This window comes from Patella vulgata, chromosome 4 (genome assembly GCF_932274485.2).
Source record: "Patella vulgata chromosome 4, xgPatVulg1.2, whole genome shotgun sequence".
Classification (NCBI taxonomy): Eukaryota; Metazoa; Mollusca; class Gastropoda; family Patellidae; genus Patella; species Patella vulgata.
In genome coordinates, this window is record NC_065882.2 from 59,889,108 (window position 1) to 59,910,489 (window position 21,382).

The window sequence follows — 21,382 nt, forward strand, 5'->3', positions numbered from 1 at the left end:
TGCTGTTTATATTAATGATTTTAGTAATGATGACCGAGACTATGCAAAAATTTCACATGCTTCTTTCTCGGCTCATAGTGGATCAATTTGACTGAAATTTTCAGCAAATTACCTTTACACTATCTAGTTTTTAACTATTATAGCGAGAACTGCCATCTCTTTATCTTATCTTGGTGGTTCTTGGTGTTTAACGTCTGCTTCCACATAAGTGATATCGCAGTTATCTTATCTCCCATAATGTGTCTTTAATATTATTAGGTCTTTTGAGTAATGTATGCCTGTCATTTGTCACTCAGAATTTAGGTACCAAGCCAAGCGAGTCAAACCATGACACCAAGATCTTGGTTTCATCTGTCCAGAACAAACCCACATTTAAAGAATAGAATAGCTGTGTGTGAGACCTTTAGGAACGTTGTTCAATTCATCCTTTTAGGCAATTCAGCAGTTTATAACGATTTGATACTTTTGCTATGGTCATGATATTTACTTTCAATGCAGATGTAGCGATGACACCCAACTGCTTAACAAAACACAGAACAAAAAGTAAAAGCTCAGACAATCCAAAATGTCAGAAGTGAATATCAAGTTGTTAGCTACATGTTACCCACAGCAAGGAATGGATCTCCTATCATATATGTATATCAATTCAAGCATTAAAATTATATTTCCTTTGTTATTCCTGTGGTTTATCCAGGACTTGTTGATTTAATTTCAGATTTCATAGTTCAACATGGTTGATCAAAGACTTTTTGAATTATGAATGTACCATGTGATTCATTTTTTTTATGAATCACAAATAAACTTACGAAATATTGATCAAATATTAGTGCCATGTGCAACTAAATAAATTATATTAAAGCTTATATATGGTTTTGAAAAGACAAAATCATTAGTCACTTCAAAACCTGACTGTCTAGGAAAAGCAACTCGAGTACTTTGTGTTGTTATCAACGCAGATGGTAAGATTGCAGCCACATCTTGATCTATAAAAAATGGAACGAGACTTATAAAAAAACAACTTTGATTGCTGTCCCCACCATAAAAATTTGTCTTTTTGAACATCAAACAAGGGCTTTATTACCAAATGTTAACACTTTGCATAAGAAAGTCACAATTTTATTTGATCAGTTTTAGTCAATGGGCGTAAAGGACAAGATGGCAATAACATTTGTGGAGATAAAATAATCATGTTCGGATATGGTTGTGACGAAGCAGGGGATAATACACTAGGAAATGAGGAATGAGGCGTGCATGTGAACATATAGGATCAATTGCTGTGACTCATGATAGCACTGCTTGAGTGAATTTGATGGTCATTTGGATAAAAGCCCTCCACAGATTTCATCGAAGGTTTTTATAACAGGATAAATAATGAAATGCTAACAAATGTTGCCATTAGAGTTTTTCTTGTGTCAGACATGCTGAGAACTGGTAACAAAGTTTGCTGCGGGTTTTCTACTAGCTTCAATATGAAAAGTACACAATGTCAAAATGGGTATAATTTAATTTGATGGAATCTTTATAGTAAAGTCATTTAAACAAGAAGATTCGTGATGAGTCATTTTCAGGTTGGAATGAGAAAAAGATCGCGATCCTAGTTAATCTCGTTCAATTCTGTCAATGCAGACATCAATTCTTCTCCTTCTGATCTCAACGGCCATATTTTACTTGATAATTTGAAACTATCATCCGTATTTCAATGTCTTTAGTTTAAGGGGGATTTTGATCAAAGTTGCATAGCCACTATGGGGATTAATTTGGTAAAAATTTAAAAATAAGTGGAATTTTCATCAAATAAGTTTCTTTGTAGTTAAAATTTCTATTTTGTTTTTGAGTAAGTCACAATCTTAGGATATACTACTCTTTTCTTTTGCTTGGTGGGTCTTTTCATGTTTGTGGTCTATGCAATTACAGGTTGAGGCAATGCTAATATACCCAACAAGGAGTAGAGTATTGCCTGTCTAACCTCATGTGGTTCATCCAATAACTTTCCACAGCTAAAGATATAATATGCGTGTGCCAGAGTACCTAGTTTATTTCTTGTAGTTATAGAATTACAGATGACTTAACAAATGCCTTTATGACATTTTTGGCAGATTCTCAAGTCCCAATAAAGGAGTAGGGTGCAATACTTTTAAAAAGGGTTGAATTTATAGTTATGTAGTTCAATATTTTATACACTCATCTTAAAAGTTCTACTGAGTTTCTAGCTATAACCTTATAGCAGGCCGTTATTATATTGATAACCATGTAGTAGGAATATATACTCCAAATTATATAACTAGATTTCAACAATAAAACTAAGAAAACTAAGCCATGTCAAACCCTTTAAAAATAGTGATCCATTTATTAATTATGTCAGATTTATCTTGAAAAAATTATTTGATTGAATGCAGATAAAAATATCCCAATAAGAACTTAAATTGGTTACGGATAGTAGCAGGTGCCCAACTATTATTAAGCTATTGAAGTCTGTCTTAAAATTTCAGACAGATGGCTGTAGAAGTTATGTTTTGAAAGTATTCTATATATTCATAATAAATATTTATAAAGAAGGTTTCAATCAATCTAACATTTTCAATAACAGAAAATACCCAAAGGATTTAGATACCATGTCAGATGTAATCATCAAAAGATATTTAATGCAGAATATTAAAGTAATTGATTGAGAAAAGGTTGCATGCACGCAGAGGACAGAAATTCTCCTCCCAATTCCTTTTTTAGCAGAAACATGCCCATAGCATATTAGCTGATAAACTTATAACTACATGAGAAAAAAGATGAAAGTATTGTGTTGATGGAAAGTTAAATTCCATTTCTTTCCTCATCAAAAAGTGGTTTATAATTGTTGGTAAAATTATTAGAGGATATTTATTAGGTGGTTACTATCAGTATAAAATATAGTACCATGAAACCTTGAGGGCAAATTCAAAATCTAACAGGGTAACCTATATATGAAAAATGAAATTGGTCTTAATGTCCTACTTTTCTGCACCAATTGGGATAAGGAAGATGAGCCTAAGCCATGCAGTGTGCTATGAAGAAAATGTTTTCCGGACAGCATATTTCCGTCTACTCATCAATAAATTCCAAGGTTTATTTTATGTGCCAGTGAGGACACATACAGCACTGATAACAAGAAACCAGACTGGAAACTCCATAGGAATTTTCTAACACAAAACAGGAGTGAACACACGACTCACTAAGCCACCATGGCTCTGTAACCTGTGTATGACAAAGTAGCATATTATAATTGTGGTTAATGAAATATGCGTGTAGTAGAAAGTGATATCAGGTCTCTAATGGCTACCAAGCATTCCTTTTCTTTGATCTTGTTCTAAATAATTTAAGCCATGGCAAGTTATCTGTTTTAGTGTTAGACATTATTTAGAGATAAAGTTTTCTCACTAGTATTATATGTAACTGTTTCTATGTGCAAGCCATTAGCAACATAAAATCATCAATGGATTTACCATACTCACAGCGATTCCTGGAGATTGTACGTGCCAGAAGAGTTACCTCATAGATGTCATCTCAGTCTTTTCATCACTTTCGGTCTTGGTAGTTGGGATTTTTTTCTTATCCTGCAAACAAAATTGTGGATGTCTTTACCATCTTTTTTATGACAGAATTCTTGGAATTATATGTTAAAATTGATTGCACGTTTTATGAGAGCTGGTAAAAGTTTTTAAATAGGACTTACTGGGTGGTCTTGCCCATCATGTCTGTATTGGTAATAAATATATAACATATTTTGGGCTAGATATGTAGAGAATTGTCCAGGGTAAATACAGATCATGATGATGTAATTAAAGCTGTGTGATATACCAGCTAACACCATACTGATATTTATTATTTACAAACACAACTGTATCATATTTAGTTGACTTAGATGGGAAAAATGATAGTGATGATCCCAAGATCCAGTATGGAACTTTTAGTTTAAAATTCTATACAAAAAAAATATATCTACACGAAGCACTTTTTTTTACGAAAATGCAATTATATTTTAGCTAACAAATGAATAAACAGTTTAAAATTTTATACTTTAGTCATGTAATTGTAACTTCTAATAAAAGTATTGCTATGGCTCACTCCAGCGTTAAGAGCTCCCTGTATCCAGTCCCTCTGAAATTTGTAGTCATTGTTCATATTACTGGGATGAAAGAGCCTATCAAATTTCTGATGATTATTTTCCATGATAATTAATCTTGTAAATCTTTGTCAGTGCTTATGATGTTTTTTAACATAAAAATTTTGCTTTTTATTTACATGCATCTACGTGATGATCTTTATAACCTGATCGTAGAACTTAAGATGCTGTGGGCATATCTTTTGTTTTAGCTGATCAATGAAAGTGCATTATCTATGACATGTCATAAATTTCTGACCACATTATATCTTTTGCAATGTTAATGAGAGAGATGGTTTGAGTATTAATGATTTTAATTTTTAGTAATGACCTGCTTAATTTTAATTTAAAGATCACTTTTTAGCTTAGAAGGTCCAGTTGTGTTCTGGTCATTTGAACCCTGATGTAAACATATTGTTTACAAAGTAATTAATCCTGTAGTTAGAAACTGTGACTGTACATTCTACTTCAAGGGAGTAAACATAAAGTGTAAACAGGGTAGTTATAGTTGATTAGGAAAGTGGGAAGAGCTTGATTGATTAATTTGACAGGAGTTTGTAGCACAGCTCTGTTACTGTTGCCTTCCAGTAATCAATTAGCTGCAACACATCCTTTACCATACCATGTCAGATCTCATGTATTTCAAGATTCAGGTCATCGTTTTGAATCCTTTCATTAATCTGTTTTTCTTAAGAACCGAAACACCTACAAATATATTTTGTTAAAATTCTCGATATGTCAGATACAGCTGTCATAATATTATATTAAGCATTTTTATATAATTGCAGTTTCATGAAAATTAAGTTGAAATTAAGAGTTGTCATCTGTCTGTTTAGACCACTTAGTGAAATCACGGTACATAAAAGTGATGTACTGTATGCATTTAGAATGGTTTCAAAGGCCTTAATTTGTATTTCCTTGAATACTAGATTTCTTTTTTAGAACTGACAGTGAATGGAAAATTGCATTCATTAAAATTAGATTTTCAAAGTGTGAAGAAACCATTATATACAAAATGTGAAAGAAGATGAAATTAAGTTGAGAATGAAGTTTTCTAGATCAGACATATGGTTTTAAACAACATGACCAGAAATAGTTGGTTGTATACATATTTTTCCCTACTTACTTAAAGACAAGATTATAGGCGTTTTTGTTACATTAAAACCTCATTTATTTAGCTGTAAGGAATGGAATTTTTGGAAATTTGAAAAAATATCAAGGCGTATTTCAGTTGAAAATATCGAAACTATTTGCCAGAGTAAGGTAAGCATGTAAGACCAGGTTGATTTTCACAGTGCACAGAAGGTAATGAGGATCCAAAACATTTCAAGTGTCATTTGGCTGTAGATAGGCTTTTCTATAATTCCAGTGATGGACAGTTAGAATTTTTCAAAAAAGAGAATTTCTTAGGTTTGAAGGTCATGGTCTGTTTTATATATGGGCCTAAAAATCTTAATTTGAACTAGCTTTAGTCATTAGTATCCTAAATATTTAATTTCATGGATGATCAGTCTTTGTAATTATATGTGTCCCATGCATTAATGTGATTTCATGTTACTACAGTGTTAGGATGTTAAGAAGATAATGATGTGGGCAAGACTCGTAAATCTCTTAAAAGTTATTGGGTTTAGTTTTGTTGCTAAAATGTACATCTACATACACTTTTTTTTACATTTGTAACTTTGTAGCAAGCAATACTTCTAATTTGTAAGTAAAATATGATTTAAATTGTGTCATTAATTTTTACACTGTGTAGAATGAATGTCTTTAAATTTAGCACATCATCTTTCTTGAATTAAATTTCTGGTAATTATAAAAAATCAATATTGATGTTTATACATGCATGTACTTGATGTTGTTAATTCTGCTGACAAATCTTAAAGGAACAATCTTTTGTAGACAACGCTGACTGCTGGTTGTAATATAAAATCTTCAGGATTTTAAAGTAAAAATATATTGATTCCATGAGCACTTTTCTGAGACTGACAAAACATTTATTGTGTATACGTTATTTTGATCATAAAGATTAACATCAACTTATTACAGCCATCTTGGCTAAATTCTCAGTTTCAAAACAATCTTTGAATAAAAACTTTTTCCCTAGTTGTAGAAAATTCATCAAACGTACAATAGCATGAAATCAGCAGTTATCCCACATAACCCCATTACGATCAACTTTGACAAAATTTATTGAATTTTCTAAATGGTCTGTGGATAGTAAATTAAATGAATGTAATGCCACTAGACAAGGGATGGTTTCCTTTTCACCTGTGTCTCTTCAATTAATGATTTTCGCTTGGCCTGCATGAAGATTGGAACAATGAAACATTTCAGTAGAAGTCAGGAATAGTACAGATTGATTTGATAATAAGTAGCATGAATTAGAAACCAAAGTAAATATGACATAATTCACCAGGTCGATAATCATTGCTTCCTTAAGATAGGATATGTAGGGAATTCAATTTCACCCCTCAATTGAATTCCATCTTCTTTATTAAATGTGTTCAATTGATCCGAGGATCCAAATTTTCACCTTCAATTCACATCAACTTGTGCAGAGCTAAAAACTCAATTGATATTAAACTGGTGTACAATTTGCACAGTTTTTGTATATATTGCTCTTAGATAATGTCATGCTTGCCAATTTGATAAACAAAATTGAACAACCAGATCTAGAATGACGAAAGATATTGTTTTGACTGGGTGGGTTATAATGCCATGAGCTATATCATTGAGATAATTCATTCAATCAAAAACTGATTTTTTGCATTTATATCTTTAGAATGTTATATTTTAGTATGACAAAGGTCTGTAACTTAAGTTTTTACTACTAAATTGCCATCAGATGCACTTTTCTTTTAAACCTCCACAGACTTTTAACTCATATTATTATACTTGTCATTATAATCATTGTTGCTCATAACTTGAATATCCTTTTTCATCCAACTATAATAATGTAATATAATTACACAGTGTTCACTATCATACCAAGACCATGGACCTTTAGTAAATAGATTAAATCTGGTATATTAGAAAAAACAAACCTGCAATAAATTATGCAGTGAAACATGCCTAGTATGACTGAGACATGAAGCCATGGTTAATTTGATAATGTAATTAAATCTTGTCAACAGAAATAATGTCATCATGTAATAAAAGATGAAATAATCTTCTCAACGAGGAAATGAATGAAATTATTATCGCTTATACTGGATGTATTATTTAAAGGGATAATAATTTGTGTAAAAGGAAAATACATGAAGCAATTTATTTGAAGTTAAAAGTTCATTTGATATCTGTTGGATGAGAATAATCAATCAAAAATGGTGGCTTTCCAATGATTTCAGTCCATTTCCTCATTTTCTACTTAAATCTTTTTGATCATTGAGGCTTTAAAGCTGTTGATGATGGATGGCGCCTTGTTTTAAAACAATATCCTTTTTCTTCTGATCACGATAGCGTGATATTTATCCTTTTGTAGAAAGTGAAATGGGCGGAAGTTGATTCTGTCAACAGCCCAAGTAATCCCTGTCTCAGTTTTTTCATTAAAATTTCGAGTTCAACAAATACAATTTCTGTACATTTAACTAATTATTTGACAAGCATTAATTAAATTTTGTGTGAAATCAAATTAAAACCTGTTTAAGACTGAAGGGTCATGGAAGACTTGTGAAATACATGGTCATTGATCTGCACGTTTAAACTTTTAACTGTTCCAGGGTATGGTGTTATCACACAAGTTTCTCGATGAAACCACAATGTGCTTTATTCATGTAAGGGTTTCATTTCATCTGTTTTATTGTTCAACTCATGCTAAAGTAAACCTTTGTGCATTACATAATGAGTTAACATTTTTCAAAACATTTTCTTAAACATTCAGCTGTAATAAAAGCTTAGAAATAGGTTTCAACATCCAGTAAACAGTTCTAATTATTGTAAACTCCATGAATTAGTATTTGTTAGCAGTGGAAAAAACCCAGAACAACCAGGAGTGAAGCCTTAATATTTGGCAGGGAACCTTTGTCCAGGGCACATATAATATGTGATTGAATTCTTTAAGACTTTTATATACTGCTTTCTTTAGTGAACAAATCTCTGTTCCATTCTTTAAATAATCCAACTGACCAGACATTGATACCCAGGGGGAAAGTAACACTTGTCTCTAATGATGGCTTAACTAGATCTAAATCTATCTTTAGAAGACCACTCCATATGTCTGTCTTTCCTATGAGAGACAGCATATCTGACCATTGTTTCTTATTCTGTCACAGTTTATACTGTAGTCTCCTAAATTTACATCAATTTATCAGGATAACACGGTTGAAGGACAGTCCAACTCTGCATCAGCAAATCTTGATCAACATCATTTATTTCATTCAATCCTTTTGTTCATTGAGGAATATTAATGACTCTTCAGTTCTAACTAATTAAGATGGCTACAGTATTCGATCGGTTTGCAAACTTCTTTTATGATCAGTCAAGCGCAAATTCGGTTCTTTATAATTGTATCGTTTGGCCTTGGTAGTTTGGTGCAATTTAACTTTAAACAATGACACTTTGTGTGGAGATCAATATCTTTGTTGTGAAAGAGTTCTAGACTCATAAGTCTTCTATAATGTATTTTCATGTAAATTACATGGCCTTTAACCATATGCTTCATCTAAATGTTGATTTTCAAAACTAGCACTTGTCTTGTGAGTTTTTTTTGTACTTTGAAGTGAAACCTTGTAGTACATTTGTAGTGTTATAGCCACTAATCACCATTTGCATTATTTGGACCATATCTAATTTTTCACAGCTTTTTAAGCCAATGCTAAAATGTACTTGAATTGATTTTTTAACATTTATTTAAGAGAATAAAACCAAAATATTTATGGTAGATAATATCCCAGCTTGGATTCCATCGGATTAAAAGGAGGCTCATCTTAAAATTACCTACTGCTGGCTTGTTTATATCGTCAATGCCGAATTTTTGCGAAATGTTCTTTTCATCATATCATAGTAGATATTGAATAAGACTGAATGATCTTTGGACCAATTTTCCTTTTTTAGAGGTTCAACTTTCACAATATTGTAGTTTACAATGGATTCAAATTCCCTACACTGACGATCAGTGACTTTAAACATTTTCTTTAAAAAATATAAAGATAATTTTATACAGTAGTGATGAATTTTGATATACATGATCTTTGATACTAATCAGTTGATGACATTTGCACTCAAAAGGTTGTGAAATCATACTCAAATATTTCAGAATTATCTAGAAAGAGATTTTATAAGTCTTTATGAACAGGATATAGATCCTACATGTACTTAAACTTGGGTATCTGGTTGTTGAAAGGAAATAAATATATAAAATCCCAGTTATAACTCAAGTTTCAGTGTTATAATTTAGGTCATGTGCACATTATATACAAACAGGACATCATCAAATGATTTTGTGTTGTAATCATACAGAAAGATGTTTTATTGATATTCAAAGATGCTCAGATAATTACATGTATAGAGATTGTCAATATGTATACAGATTGTGTGATTCATTCTTACAGTCTGACTGCAATTGGTATACTTTGAGACATTTTAAGACTAGATTGTATTATCAGAGCTTATGCAAAACACCCTGAATAATGTATAATATATTAAACTTTAAAAGGGACATTTTTCATAACAAACCAAGATTTATATGGATTATAGAATTAGGTATAATATAAAACCTTTTATTGATTTTTAGAATCTAACCATTTTTGTTACCATACCTCACAATTCTTTTTTAAGAACATTATATGTATCAGGTTTATAGTGGCATGGTAATTATAAAGCTGTGTTAAAAACATAATATAAAGTTATTCAATGATATCAACGAAACCAGATGCAATTATAATATATTTAATTCCTGTTGGTTTTACTTTGTGTGTGTAGTATAGATAGTAATAACTTTTATGCAATATTGATTACTCATAATATATTTTACAGCATGGTTTCCCCTTATCAGAGGTGCAGAACGGATGCCCTGACAAGGACCGTGGTCTATTCATTTGGATGGGCCAAATGAAAAGGGGTCCTATGTAGACAATGGCGTGCACGTAAAAGTGGAATTCAATATAAGAATAGGACATAGCACCACTGTCCAGTCAAAATTTCCCACAATGCACAGTACATGGCCTATACCTGTCTTCATTAGCCCAGTCAGTGGAGAAAAGTAGGACATTGAACCCCATTTCATTTCATATTCCAAATAAAAAAAAAATTCTAATGATCATTAGTTGACAAGGCATAGTTTTAGCCTTAATATTTCGTTCATCTTTGTATGCAAATGATAGTTATATAGCAGTGTGCATGGATTGTTTAAACATGTATTTGTTTTTCCTGCTAGGATATACACAAGAATAGTTGTGAAAAGTATATTCTGAGGAGACTTCTCAAATTTTATTTCCATGTGATATTATATGTTGATATATTATAAGGAAGATACTTTGTAAATGTCTCTATTCAGAGAACTTGTTCTAAGTAAAAAAATAAAACGACTGAAAGCAAATATTGTCTCTTTAATAAAAACAAGTTGATATTCCAAAACAAATTGATTAGTGACCGGTATTTCAGATAAAAATATGCAATAATTCATCAAATCAATAAAAAAAATAGTGAACATGAAGAGTTCTTTGTTCTAAATTTAACTTCGTATCTCCTAAGGCTTTTTATTTATATTTAATTGACACAGTTAAGCTAAATTTTACGCTCCACTACCAGTATTAATAGCAAAACTAGCTTACATAAACCAGTCTTCAATTCAAATGCAATTTAAAAGGCAAGATTTGTAGAATTTTCAATGGATATTATTGGCTGGACATACTGTTCAAATTTGAGCTCTTGAAATTAATAGTCAGTCTATATCCTTGTTCGGAGAAAAATATCAGCACCTCTGTGGTATCTATTATGTAATGAAATGCTTAGAATACATAGGTAGTTCCTTTGTACTATGGTGTTACATTGAATCAAATGACTATTAATATCAAATTAAAATGGTAGTGGCAGTAGACATTTTCATTCATAGCCGTCATTACATTCTGTAGTGAATTTGCATAATGCTTTATTGATGAATTTGCTGGATCATTAAAAGATCTTGGTCGATTGGTATTAATTCTTCATTGTATTATTTCAATGGTTTTGTCGATTCCTCCTATGGTCTGAACGTCTTCAGTTGTATAAAATGTCACATCAGTTAATGCTTTTGTTACCAAACTGCATGAATTGCAGAAATAGAAGAAAGAAGAGAGTGGTATGGAGCTTTGTCTCCGCAAAATCAATTGTTTCAAATTAGAAATGTTGTTAATAAAGGCAAAGGAAATGCTTCTGAACAGTCTGACATTAATTTAATCTATAAAAATGTTAGATAATTTTTTTTACTGTCACGTCATTGAGCATAAAACTGAATTTGCAGGAAAAGACTTTGTTATGGCAGATGTGATACTGTGCAATAGCATTTAAATTTGTCATTTTTATACGCCCACATTGAAATGTGGTCAAATATTGTCGTCGCCCCCGTCCGTCGGTCCGGCGTCCACAATTGCTTGTGGACGCTCTAGAGGCTAAAGTTAATATCCGATTGACTTTGAATTTATATACAGTGTTTAAGGCCATTAAACGAAGAAGCCTATTGATTTTCAGCGATTTCTGATAATTACTGCCAGAGTTATGGCCCTTGATCACTTCAAAAAATCTTGTGGACGCTCTAGAGGCTATAGTTAATATTCGATTGACTTTAAATTTATACACAGTGTTTAAGGTCATGAAGCGAAGAAGCCTATTGATTTTCAGCGATTTCCGATAATTACTGCCAGAGTTATGGCCCTTGATCACTTCAAAAAATCTTGTGGACACTCTAGAGGTCAAAGTTAATATCCAATTGACGTTGAATTTATACACAGTGTTTAAGGTCATGAGACGAAGAAGCCTATTGATTTTCAGCGATTTCTAATAATTACTGCCAGAGTTATAGCCCTTGATCACTTCAAAAAATCTTGTGGACACTCTAGAGGCCAAAGTTAATATCCGATTGACTTTAAATTTATACACAGTGCTTAAGGTCATGAGACGAAGCAGCCTATTGATTTTCAACGATTTACGATAAGTACTGCCAGAGTGATGGCCCTTGATCACTTTGAAAAATCTTTTGGACACTCTAAAGGCTTAAGTTAATACCGGATTGACTTTAAATTTATACACAGTGTTTAGGGTCATGAGATGAAGTCTATTCATTTTCAGTGATTTTCGATATTTACTGCCAGAGTTATGGCCCTTAATCACTTTGAAAAATCTTGTGGACGCTCTAGAGGCCAAAGTCAATACACAGTGTTTAAGGTCATGAGACAAAGAAGTCTATTCATTTTCAGTGATTTTCGATAATTACTGTCACAGTTATGGCCCTTGATCACTTTTAAAAATCTTGAGACGCTCTAGGGGCTAAAGTTATCATCCGATTGTCTTCAGATTGATACACAGAGTTTCAGAGCTTGAGACGAACAAGTATATTGATTTTCAATGAATTTTTATGACTTGACAGCTATATCCATGATATTAAAAACCAAACAAATTCTAATGGTTTTCTGATAATTACTTCATGAGTGTATTAAAAATGTTTCATTACCGAAAGAAGTAAAAATATGCGACAACACTTGTTGACTGCCCGGACGATTTAGCTGCTGTGGGCGTATGTTTCGTTGCCTGGCAACCTATCTTTTGTCATTTTAAATGTACCAAATTACTGAGCTTTGTCTTATTTCAATTATTTAACACTGAATCTACAATTTGCAAATTGAGATTGGAGCTGGTTTAACAAGTATTGCAATAGAAATATTTATTTAAAAAATACTACTGCCTTGAGGTTAAATTTTTGAACTGACTCAAACCATTGAATTTTGAGAGGTTAGGAGAACAGTGCCAAAAATGTTAAAGATTCTACAGCTTAGATATAGGTTGGGTTTGGGTGACCTAAAGGTATAATGTGTGCACCGTTTGTATGTGGCAAAAGAGTTAGGTTGTTTTCCCAACCGCATGGGCTGTCTTTTGGTACTCCAGTTTCCTCCTACTTAGAAGAGAGTTATTGAAATAAAAATATACCATATTAGTCCCCAAATGAATGTGATAATTTAATTTTTCTGTCTCGCTTAAATATAGAATTTCAGATGAAACACAATGCACATTCTGATTTCCTTTGTTGCAAACATTATAATAACTGATCCAAATTATCCAAATTTAAATTTGTAAATGAAAACTGATGTCATCCATTACATAGTGTAATGTTTTATCTATGGATATTTACAAGTGTTTGTTGACATCCAGCTCTATTAAGTTTATTTTAGGAGGCTTCCGCCCACAGGTTAAACAACAAATTGATAAATAAAACATCTGGTGACAAGCCTTTGTTCTTCTGTTGATCATAAATAATTGAAGTCATTCAGTCTTAATAAATTATTTAATTAGTTTACTAAGTGGTTTATATCTGTTATTATTGATTACAAGATGATAACAGATATCTATCCTGTATTGATCAAAAGTATACTCAAAGGTATTGATGATTGACAAGGATTGTTTATTACACATCAATACATCTCTGAAGGAGGGCACCTGTCATGTTGACTGACCAGCACAATGACCACTAGTTAATTACACTATAATGACCAGTTTATGATGTGGAACATGTTATCTCATACTGGGTATGATATCAGAACATGTTATACACCTTGAAATATATAGTTTATCTGTGAAACCAGTGAGTATGTGTATGTATAAAATGTGTGTATTTGTAGATATATAGTGCTTTAATAGCAGTGTGTATGCATACCAACTACAAGTCTCTAATATATGTATAAATCTGTTGAGGTAGATATAATTCTTGATTCACATCATAAAATAGAACTGCTCTTTGTGGAATTCGGAAGTAAAAATAAAAAATTCTTAAAAGCATAATATCTTTTTGTTACAGAAAAATGAAATGCTTTCCACACTAAATATAATTCATTATCAATGATTAAGCTTTGTTATCAACACATAACAAATTTGAGTGACTAAATTCACGATTTGAAACCATTAGTTTTCACCTGCATATTAGTTGATTTGGTTTGTAATGGATTTTGAATGGATTATTTATTTGAGGTTGAAACATAGAGAATCTTACTGTGTAATAAGCTGTTATTACTTATGATATAAATTATTTATATGAACTAGAGTGGATTTGGTTTGATTTCTCACATTCCTTTGAAGAATCTACTTTGGTATTGAAATATATGTTAAAGCTACACTTGATGACTTTTGATGTTAACCATTGGACCCAAACTGGAAATGTTTTTCATTTTCTTAGTGCATCGAAATAATTCTTAGATAAATCTGCTGTCATGGACTTGATCAGTGATTGCTTATAGGTTGTTATATTACTGGCGTTCTGATTAAAGTGAGGGATTAGCCAATGAAACGGTCTGTTATGGCAAGTTACTGGCATGCGATGCACAGAACTGTGGGTAAACCACTAGAAACGTCAACGCTGATTGATTAATCAATGTCTGATGTCATAGGGTCAAAAGCCCCAAACTTCCAGTACAACTGGTCAGATCTCATGTAGTGTGGGCCATCAAAAGTATAACAAAAATAAAAGGAAATATATATCTGTATTTTAATCAGATTGATATGATCCCTGTATGATGTTCTAGAAATAAGGCAGCAGCCGAATTTTGTAACTTTTGAAGTTTTTCAGCAGAATTAAAATAATCTATGTGAGTAGTAACTAACAAATTTGTTAGTGTTTTTGTGGCATATTGTGACAAACTTCCCTGTGCCATTTTGTTTGTGGGCATTATGTACGATGATATTTGTCCTGTGACATAACATTTATTTCCGATATTCAGATGAGCATAGCACATGTAGATTAAAGCACTAGAATTATTTGGTACCTTCTGATCTACAGTAGATATTTAAACAATCTTAAGATGGTCACACACATTGTCTAATCTTTAGATAAACACTTCAAAAATAGTTAATAAGTAAATATAGTTATCGGTAAGAAATATCATGTCATACATTGAAGTGTTCAGTTTTTCCAAAATACATCTATGTGTTCAGTATTGTAACTATTGAATTATATGTATTTAATGTTTATGATGTTTACATATTCCTATAAAGTGTTGGAATTGTTAGAATTATACTTTATATCATACATGGGGATTTGGGAATTATTAAATAATACTTTTTATTTGTAAAACATGTACCAGCACCATGAAAGATCATTTCTGTGAAGCTAATGTCTGCAGAAGCTCATAGAATTGAAACACTGGCTGGTTATGTGTTATCATACAGATATGGTTTTCATATTTGAATCCATTTTGCTTTTGTTCAAAAAACCTTTCAACAACCCAGAGAAATGTTGCTCATGCTAACATTATGGAATGTACTGTAAATGAAATTGTGAAACTTCAAAGATAACTTCTCCATTTTCTAATATGTTGATCAGTCGTTTCTCAGATTTTTCAAGTTTTGTTCAAATTAGCACAACTACATAGTTGATCATGTATTAATTTAAATTCATTATTAATTTTTAATCTGTATTTTTCAGATGAAGGAAGTCAGTGATGTATTCATTCCCTGCTAACAAACAGTGTGATCATACTCAAGCAAGGTCAGAAAAAAGCAGACAGAGCAATGATAAAGCACAAAATCCAGAAGAATCCTTAACAATTATGAAGCGTGGCCAGCGTTGGAGGTGCTTGGTCCCGTTAACGTTTTTCTTTGGTATATTATTCTATTGTAATCAGTCATTATGGGAAACATTGAGTATAGGAGCTAAGCCTATCAATAATGTAATTGCTGGAAGTGGATTCCGGAAGTTATTGGAAGAAAATGGAAAAATAATAGACAAATCACATCCAATCGGAGCAATAAAACAGTTTCCAAAATGTGTGATTATTGGAGTGAGGAAATGTGGAACCCGAGCTCTTTTGGAATTCTTGGATCTTCATAGCGGCATTCAGTCAACGTATCATGAAGTTCATTTCTTTGATGATGACAAAAATTATAATCAAGGATTAGAATGGTACCGTAAAAATATGCCTTATTCGTTGCCAGGCCAAATAACTATTGAAAAAACACCACGTTATTTTATATCACATGGTGTACCATATAGGATTAAACGACTTAATAGTGATATGAAAATAATTGTTTCATTGCGTCATCCAACTATACGCGTAATATCAGACTACACTCAAATATATTATAATAAGTTAATGAAGAATGAAACACCAGATAGATTCGAAACTATGGCACTGGATCCAGACACTGGTGAATTAAACATGAGATATAAAGCTTTACAAATCAGCATATATCATCATAACTTTGCTCGGTGGCTAAAGATATTCCCAAAGAATCAAATTCATATTGTGGATGGTGACAATCTAATCATTGATCCAGTATCAGAGATACGAAAAATAGAGAAATTCCTTGGATTAGCACATGAAATAACATATGACAAACTGTATTTTAATACAACACGTGGATTTTATTGTATGCGTGTGAATTCCACAATGGAAAGATGTTTAGGTGCCAGTAAAGGCAGGCGCCATCCTGACATTGATCCAAATCTCATAACAAAATTCAACAAATTTTTCCGACCTCACAACGAACGACTTTTTAAAATGATTAACAGACGATTCCCTTGGTCTTGACCTGGGTTCATGTATTAAACATAAAACTAGAAAGGTGTGTGTCATAGTGCAATCATACATATTCTATGTCTGGAATTAATGTTATTCGCAATGATATATATCTATTCCATATTTTTGACATTTAGTCTTGGATGTTTGAATATATGTATAATATTTGGAGTGTGTACCTTAACATGCTGTGGCATAATTCAAATAACTATCTATTTATGCATTATTCATTATAGAACAATCTTACAAAAATGGTTTTGTGGGGAAATCTTGTATAATGTTAGGGTGCCCCACCATATATAAATATCTCCAAATATCTCAACAATTACACCACAATATTTTTATTTATATACCAAGCCTTAAATCAGTTTCGCACATTTATAGTCACTAAATAAACGGTCATGTTGTACTTAATAAGCTATGACCATTTAACCATCCATAAATAATAGACTGAAAAATGGTTACAAGTGTCGGCCATAACATCCAGGCACTTCTGAGTAAAAAATAGGCTACATGCTCTTGTTTTGAAATTAGTCTCGCTTGACCAGTCTACCGACCATTCTATGTCTGATTGACAGGCCGGGATAATCAAGACTACTTTTTTTACGAAACATAACAGAATTTAGAAACATGCACGTTAGGCAACTCAACAATTGTTTTAAGAACCTTGTAAAATTAAAACTACTGCTAGTATCATATTCTTGCCTAACACGAGTGTTTCAGAGATATTATTTGTACTTAACCAAAAGATGCCTCTCCTAATGGTATAGTTAATGATAAAGCAATTTAAAAAATAAAACGAACATAATTTCTAAAGCTGCTGTAATAACCAAAAAGCTAAATATTACTGCTGTAACATTTGAAAGATGTGTAGAGAATTTCATGTGCGATGGCTATCTATAGACTCATAGACTCCAGCGCTGAGTGTAAATCGCACTGCGTGATTAGCCAGGAATCACTTTGAGACGAGCCACTGAAGTGTGCACATTTGTTGTGTTGAGTTAAACTTTCTGTAGGGAAAATTTTCGCTGCAGGGGGCACCCTAAAAATGTGTCAAGTAAGGAATGTTATTATAAAGTGCTATGGATAAATAATTATTATTACAATAATTTCAAGAGTTTATCCCTTCTTATACATATTTATACAATTTGTTATGATACACGTATATAGATCAAAACTCTGGAAAATTTGAATGTCTCTAAGCCGCCTACATGCATAATCTCAGAAGATAAAGATAAAAGAATCAAGTTGCTTTAGAGAACTTAAAAAGAAAATATAGATAACATAATACATTTGATAGTCCCTAATTCTGTGTAACATCTTTGAAGAACATCTTAAGTTGCATTTAAGTTTGTGTTCAACTTTGTATATTATTTATATATCAGGGATGTATAGTTTTCATATTTTTGCATCCATAAGATACTTTTCCAGCTCATTTGTTTGCTAAACATTTACGGTGATTTATTTTAATATAAGTTCTATGATTACCAGAAGGGCCTACAGTATTTTTGGTATTCATGTAAAAGTTAGGGTTTTGTCGACACCTTTCTGCAAATTTTTTATAGACACTCTCTTTAGTCAGGTGTGCACTTATCACTTTTAAAAGCAGCTTGTTTCGCTCTTGTTCCACTCAGAGTTATATGATTATGTTATAGGTCATTACTATTGGGACTGTTATGGTCTGACCTCCTTGACTTTAAATTATTTCAAATTATGCATTATATTTTGACATTGACATCAAATATGTCTAAACAAAACTAAATTTTTAATAAAGAAATTGATGTTGCTTTCCATTATGTAAAGTCTAGGGCCCCCTCCTGGTAAATACTGGGTCCCATGGGTTCTAATAGGTTTATTTGGCCAAAGACCAGCCTTAGGTGCACATGGGCATATTTTGGTGATTGTGGTAAACTACTATTTTTACTATCAGGGCTTTCTGTTGTGAATAACCATCTTCCCGCACACCATTTTTATGAGTACAACCGGCTGTTGTAGTATAAACATCTATCGTAAATGGAACAATCAAAATAACTCCCAAGCAGGTGATATCTCAAGTGATGGTGTCTGAGAACTAAAGAAATAACAGATTATTCAGTATTTATAATTTGGATAATAAAATTTCATATCATAATAAATTTATAAGCATAATAATATATCCTAATATTAGTCGAAACATACCATGTTTTTTTCTTAAATGAATTACTAAATAGGTCCCGGTTTTATTATGGAAAATAATTATATAATTATGATTAATGTTACCAATAATGGGGTTTAATGCATAATTTATCAATGATATTAGGAAATACAGAAAAGTCAAGATGTATCATGATAAATTATCTCAAATAAGTGCAATCTGAAATATTCATATTCTTATAATTTAGTTAGCGATATGATTAATATTTATTATGATTGTATGTTTTATATTGTCAGTTATATTGATTGATTTATAAACTATTTAATTCCTGGCTGTTTACTTATAAAAATTAAGCTAATGACTATAAATTTATAGTTCTAATCAAAAGAAGGTTAACCTCTAAGCTCATATATTCAGATACAGAGATCAAGACTTTGAAATTGTAAATCTGGCAATGCCTGGTTCACCCATTGAGACAATATTGAACACCATTTTAAAAGTCTATTATTCCAGCAATGAATTTAATTTATTTCTTCTTTTTTTTCACACATTCTGTGTGTTAATAGAAAAAAAGAACTACAGAAACAAAAATTTATTTACAGTAGAAAATTATGATTGATTGTCAAACTAATATAAGGGGGGATAACTCTAGAAAGATGCTTGACTACAGTCAAATTATTTTGTATAAAAACATTTCTGTAAGTACATGTATAATTGTTATGTCAATAAAATTAAGTAATTGTTATAAACAAAATCTCTTGTATATAATGATAATCAATTAAATTGTAGATTTTTCTTAATGAATTTGGAAAAAATCTCATAATAATATAAAATACTTATTTAATGGTAATTGCTTGATGCAACTTCAAATTACCTAAATTGCATTTCTGTTTGTTATTGTTTTCCATATGTTAAATAGTCATTTCTGCTGACATGATATATAATGTAAAATGCTTTTTTAAAATTTGAACAAATGATATAGAATGATGTATCCTTATTTTGTAGATCATTTAGATGGTAGGCCCTACTACTACATGTCACTTACTTCCTATTTTCTTACCTCTTGGCTCCTAAATGTATAAAATACATGTAAACTTACTTTTCAAAAATTATGGGAAAAACATACGTGTACATGTGTAGTGTTTAATCATCTCACATATATCAAAGTCTGTATTAGAATTTGGGACCATTTACACAAATAGTGGTTAGTAATCTACCACAGTACACCGTAGGTTCTTGGCAATATATTAAACCCGTGTAACTTCCTTTTTGATATTATGCAGGTGGTATTTAAGATTTGGTAACATTAAAAAACACAATTTAAATGTCTTATTAAACTTTCAGAGTCGGTGTCTAAGTATTTAATTACCCGTACAAAGAATTAGTCTTTGTAGAGACTGTCAGTGCTAAAGTGTGTATTTTATTATGTATGAATACTATGAATCATGATGTTGATTTTAAGTTTAGAATGATGATAAAGGTTATTATGAAATGTACATGTATAGGGTATCATTTTTGAAGAGCTTATCGTTAGATACCATATATGTGTTTCGTACAAGTAATTTGAAGAAGGCAAACAAACAAAAACTATACCAAATTGCATTTAAAAATTATTTGTTTGTTACAATATTTATCTTCTTGTGTTTACAGCTATTTTGTTCTCTTTTTTTTTCTCTCCTCTGTTACATAATTTGTACATAGTCCCATTTCATTCAAAATGTATATTACATACATTTAAGCAATATTTTGTAAAATGATAAATTTAATCTTAATAAGGTTAGATTGAAACAATTTGTTTTCTTTTGAAAAACTTGTAAAACTACATCTAGTCATAAATGGACCTTTCTTGGTTATGTTTTCATTTTTCGAAAACTCAGATGAAATAAAACATATAAAAATCATGTTGAATCTTTTTTTTCTAAAATTGATACTAAAAGTAAAAGTAGCCAGATTCTTGTTTATTTTGATACTGGAAGTATCTGTCATAAAATAGACCAGCTGACAAGCAAGAGTGTGTTGATTGATATAGAAATGCATTTCTACAAGGAACCCAGGTTGTGGCAAAATCCAGCCAGATAGGAGATAATAAGGACCATCTTATGTTAATAGTGACTTGTCATCAACAGTTGTTAATTATTGCCATTTAATTACAATATTTGATACCATTTCCCCAACTTTTGTTTATACAAATTTCAACCCTCTGACATAATCAAAGAATGTCTGATTTTGATAATGTTCTATGACCATGTGTTATATAATTATGGTTACAGTAGCAGGGATGTGTTGCATGCATTCCGATTACATTGACAGCAGTAGAGATATTTCTGAAATTCAAATTTAGTACAGAAACATATCTGATTTGTGAGTAGGACTGTAAAAGGATATGCCATGTCTGCTATAGCACCTAAGGTGGAAACCAAC

The 21,382-nt window shown here is 31.4% G+C and overlaps 1 protein-coding gene across 7 annotated transcripts in view; it reads left to right on the forward strand.

Annotated features, from left to right (window-relative positions):
• LOC126819178 (heparan sulfate glucosamine 3-O-sulfotransferase 5) overlaps nt 1-21,382 on the forward strand; it is a 139,673-nt gene that overhangs the window by 75,773 nt on the left and 42,518 nt on the right. For 5 of the 7 annotated variants that reach the window (XM_050547064.2, XM_050547063.2, XM_050547062.2 and 2 more), the window contains one exon: nt 15,735-20,862. The exons of 1 other annotated variant lie outside the window; for it this stretch is intronic. In XM_050547064.2, coding sequence (XP_050403021.1) covers nt 15,751-16,839 — 1,089 coding nt within the window. In that variant the 5' untranslated portion in view covers nt 15,735-15,750 and the 3' untranslated portion in view covers nt 16,840-20,862. Of the gene's footprint in view, nt 1-9,676; nt 9,833-15,734; nt 20,863-21,382 lie in introns of those variants that run through there. One more of the 7 variants, XM_050547065.2, reaches the window with a different exon arrangement.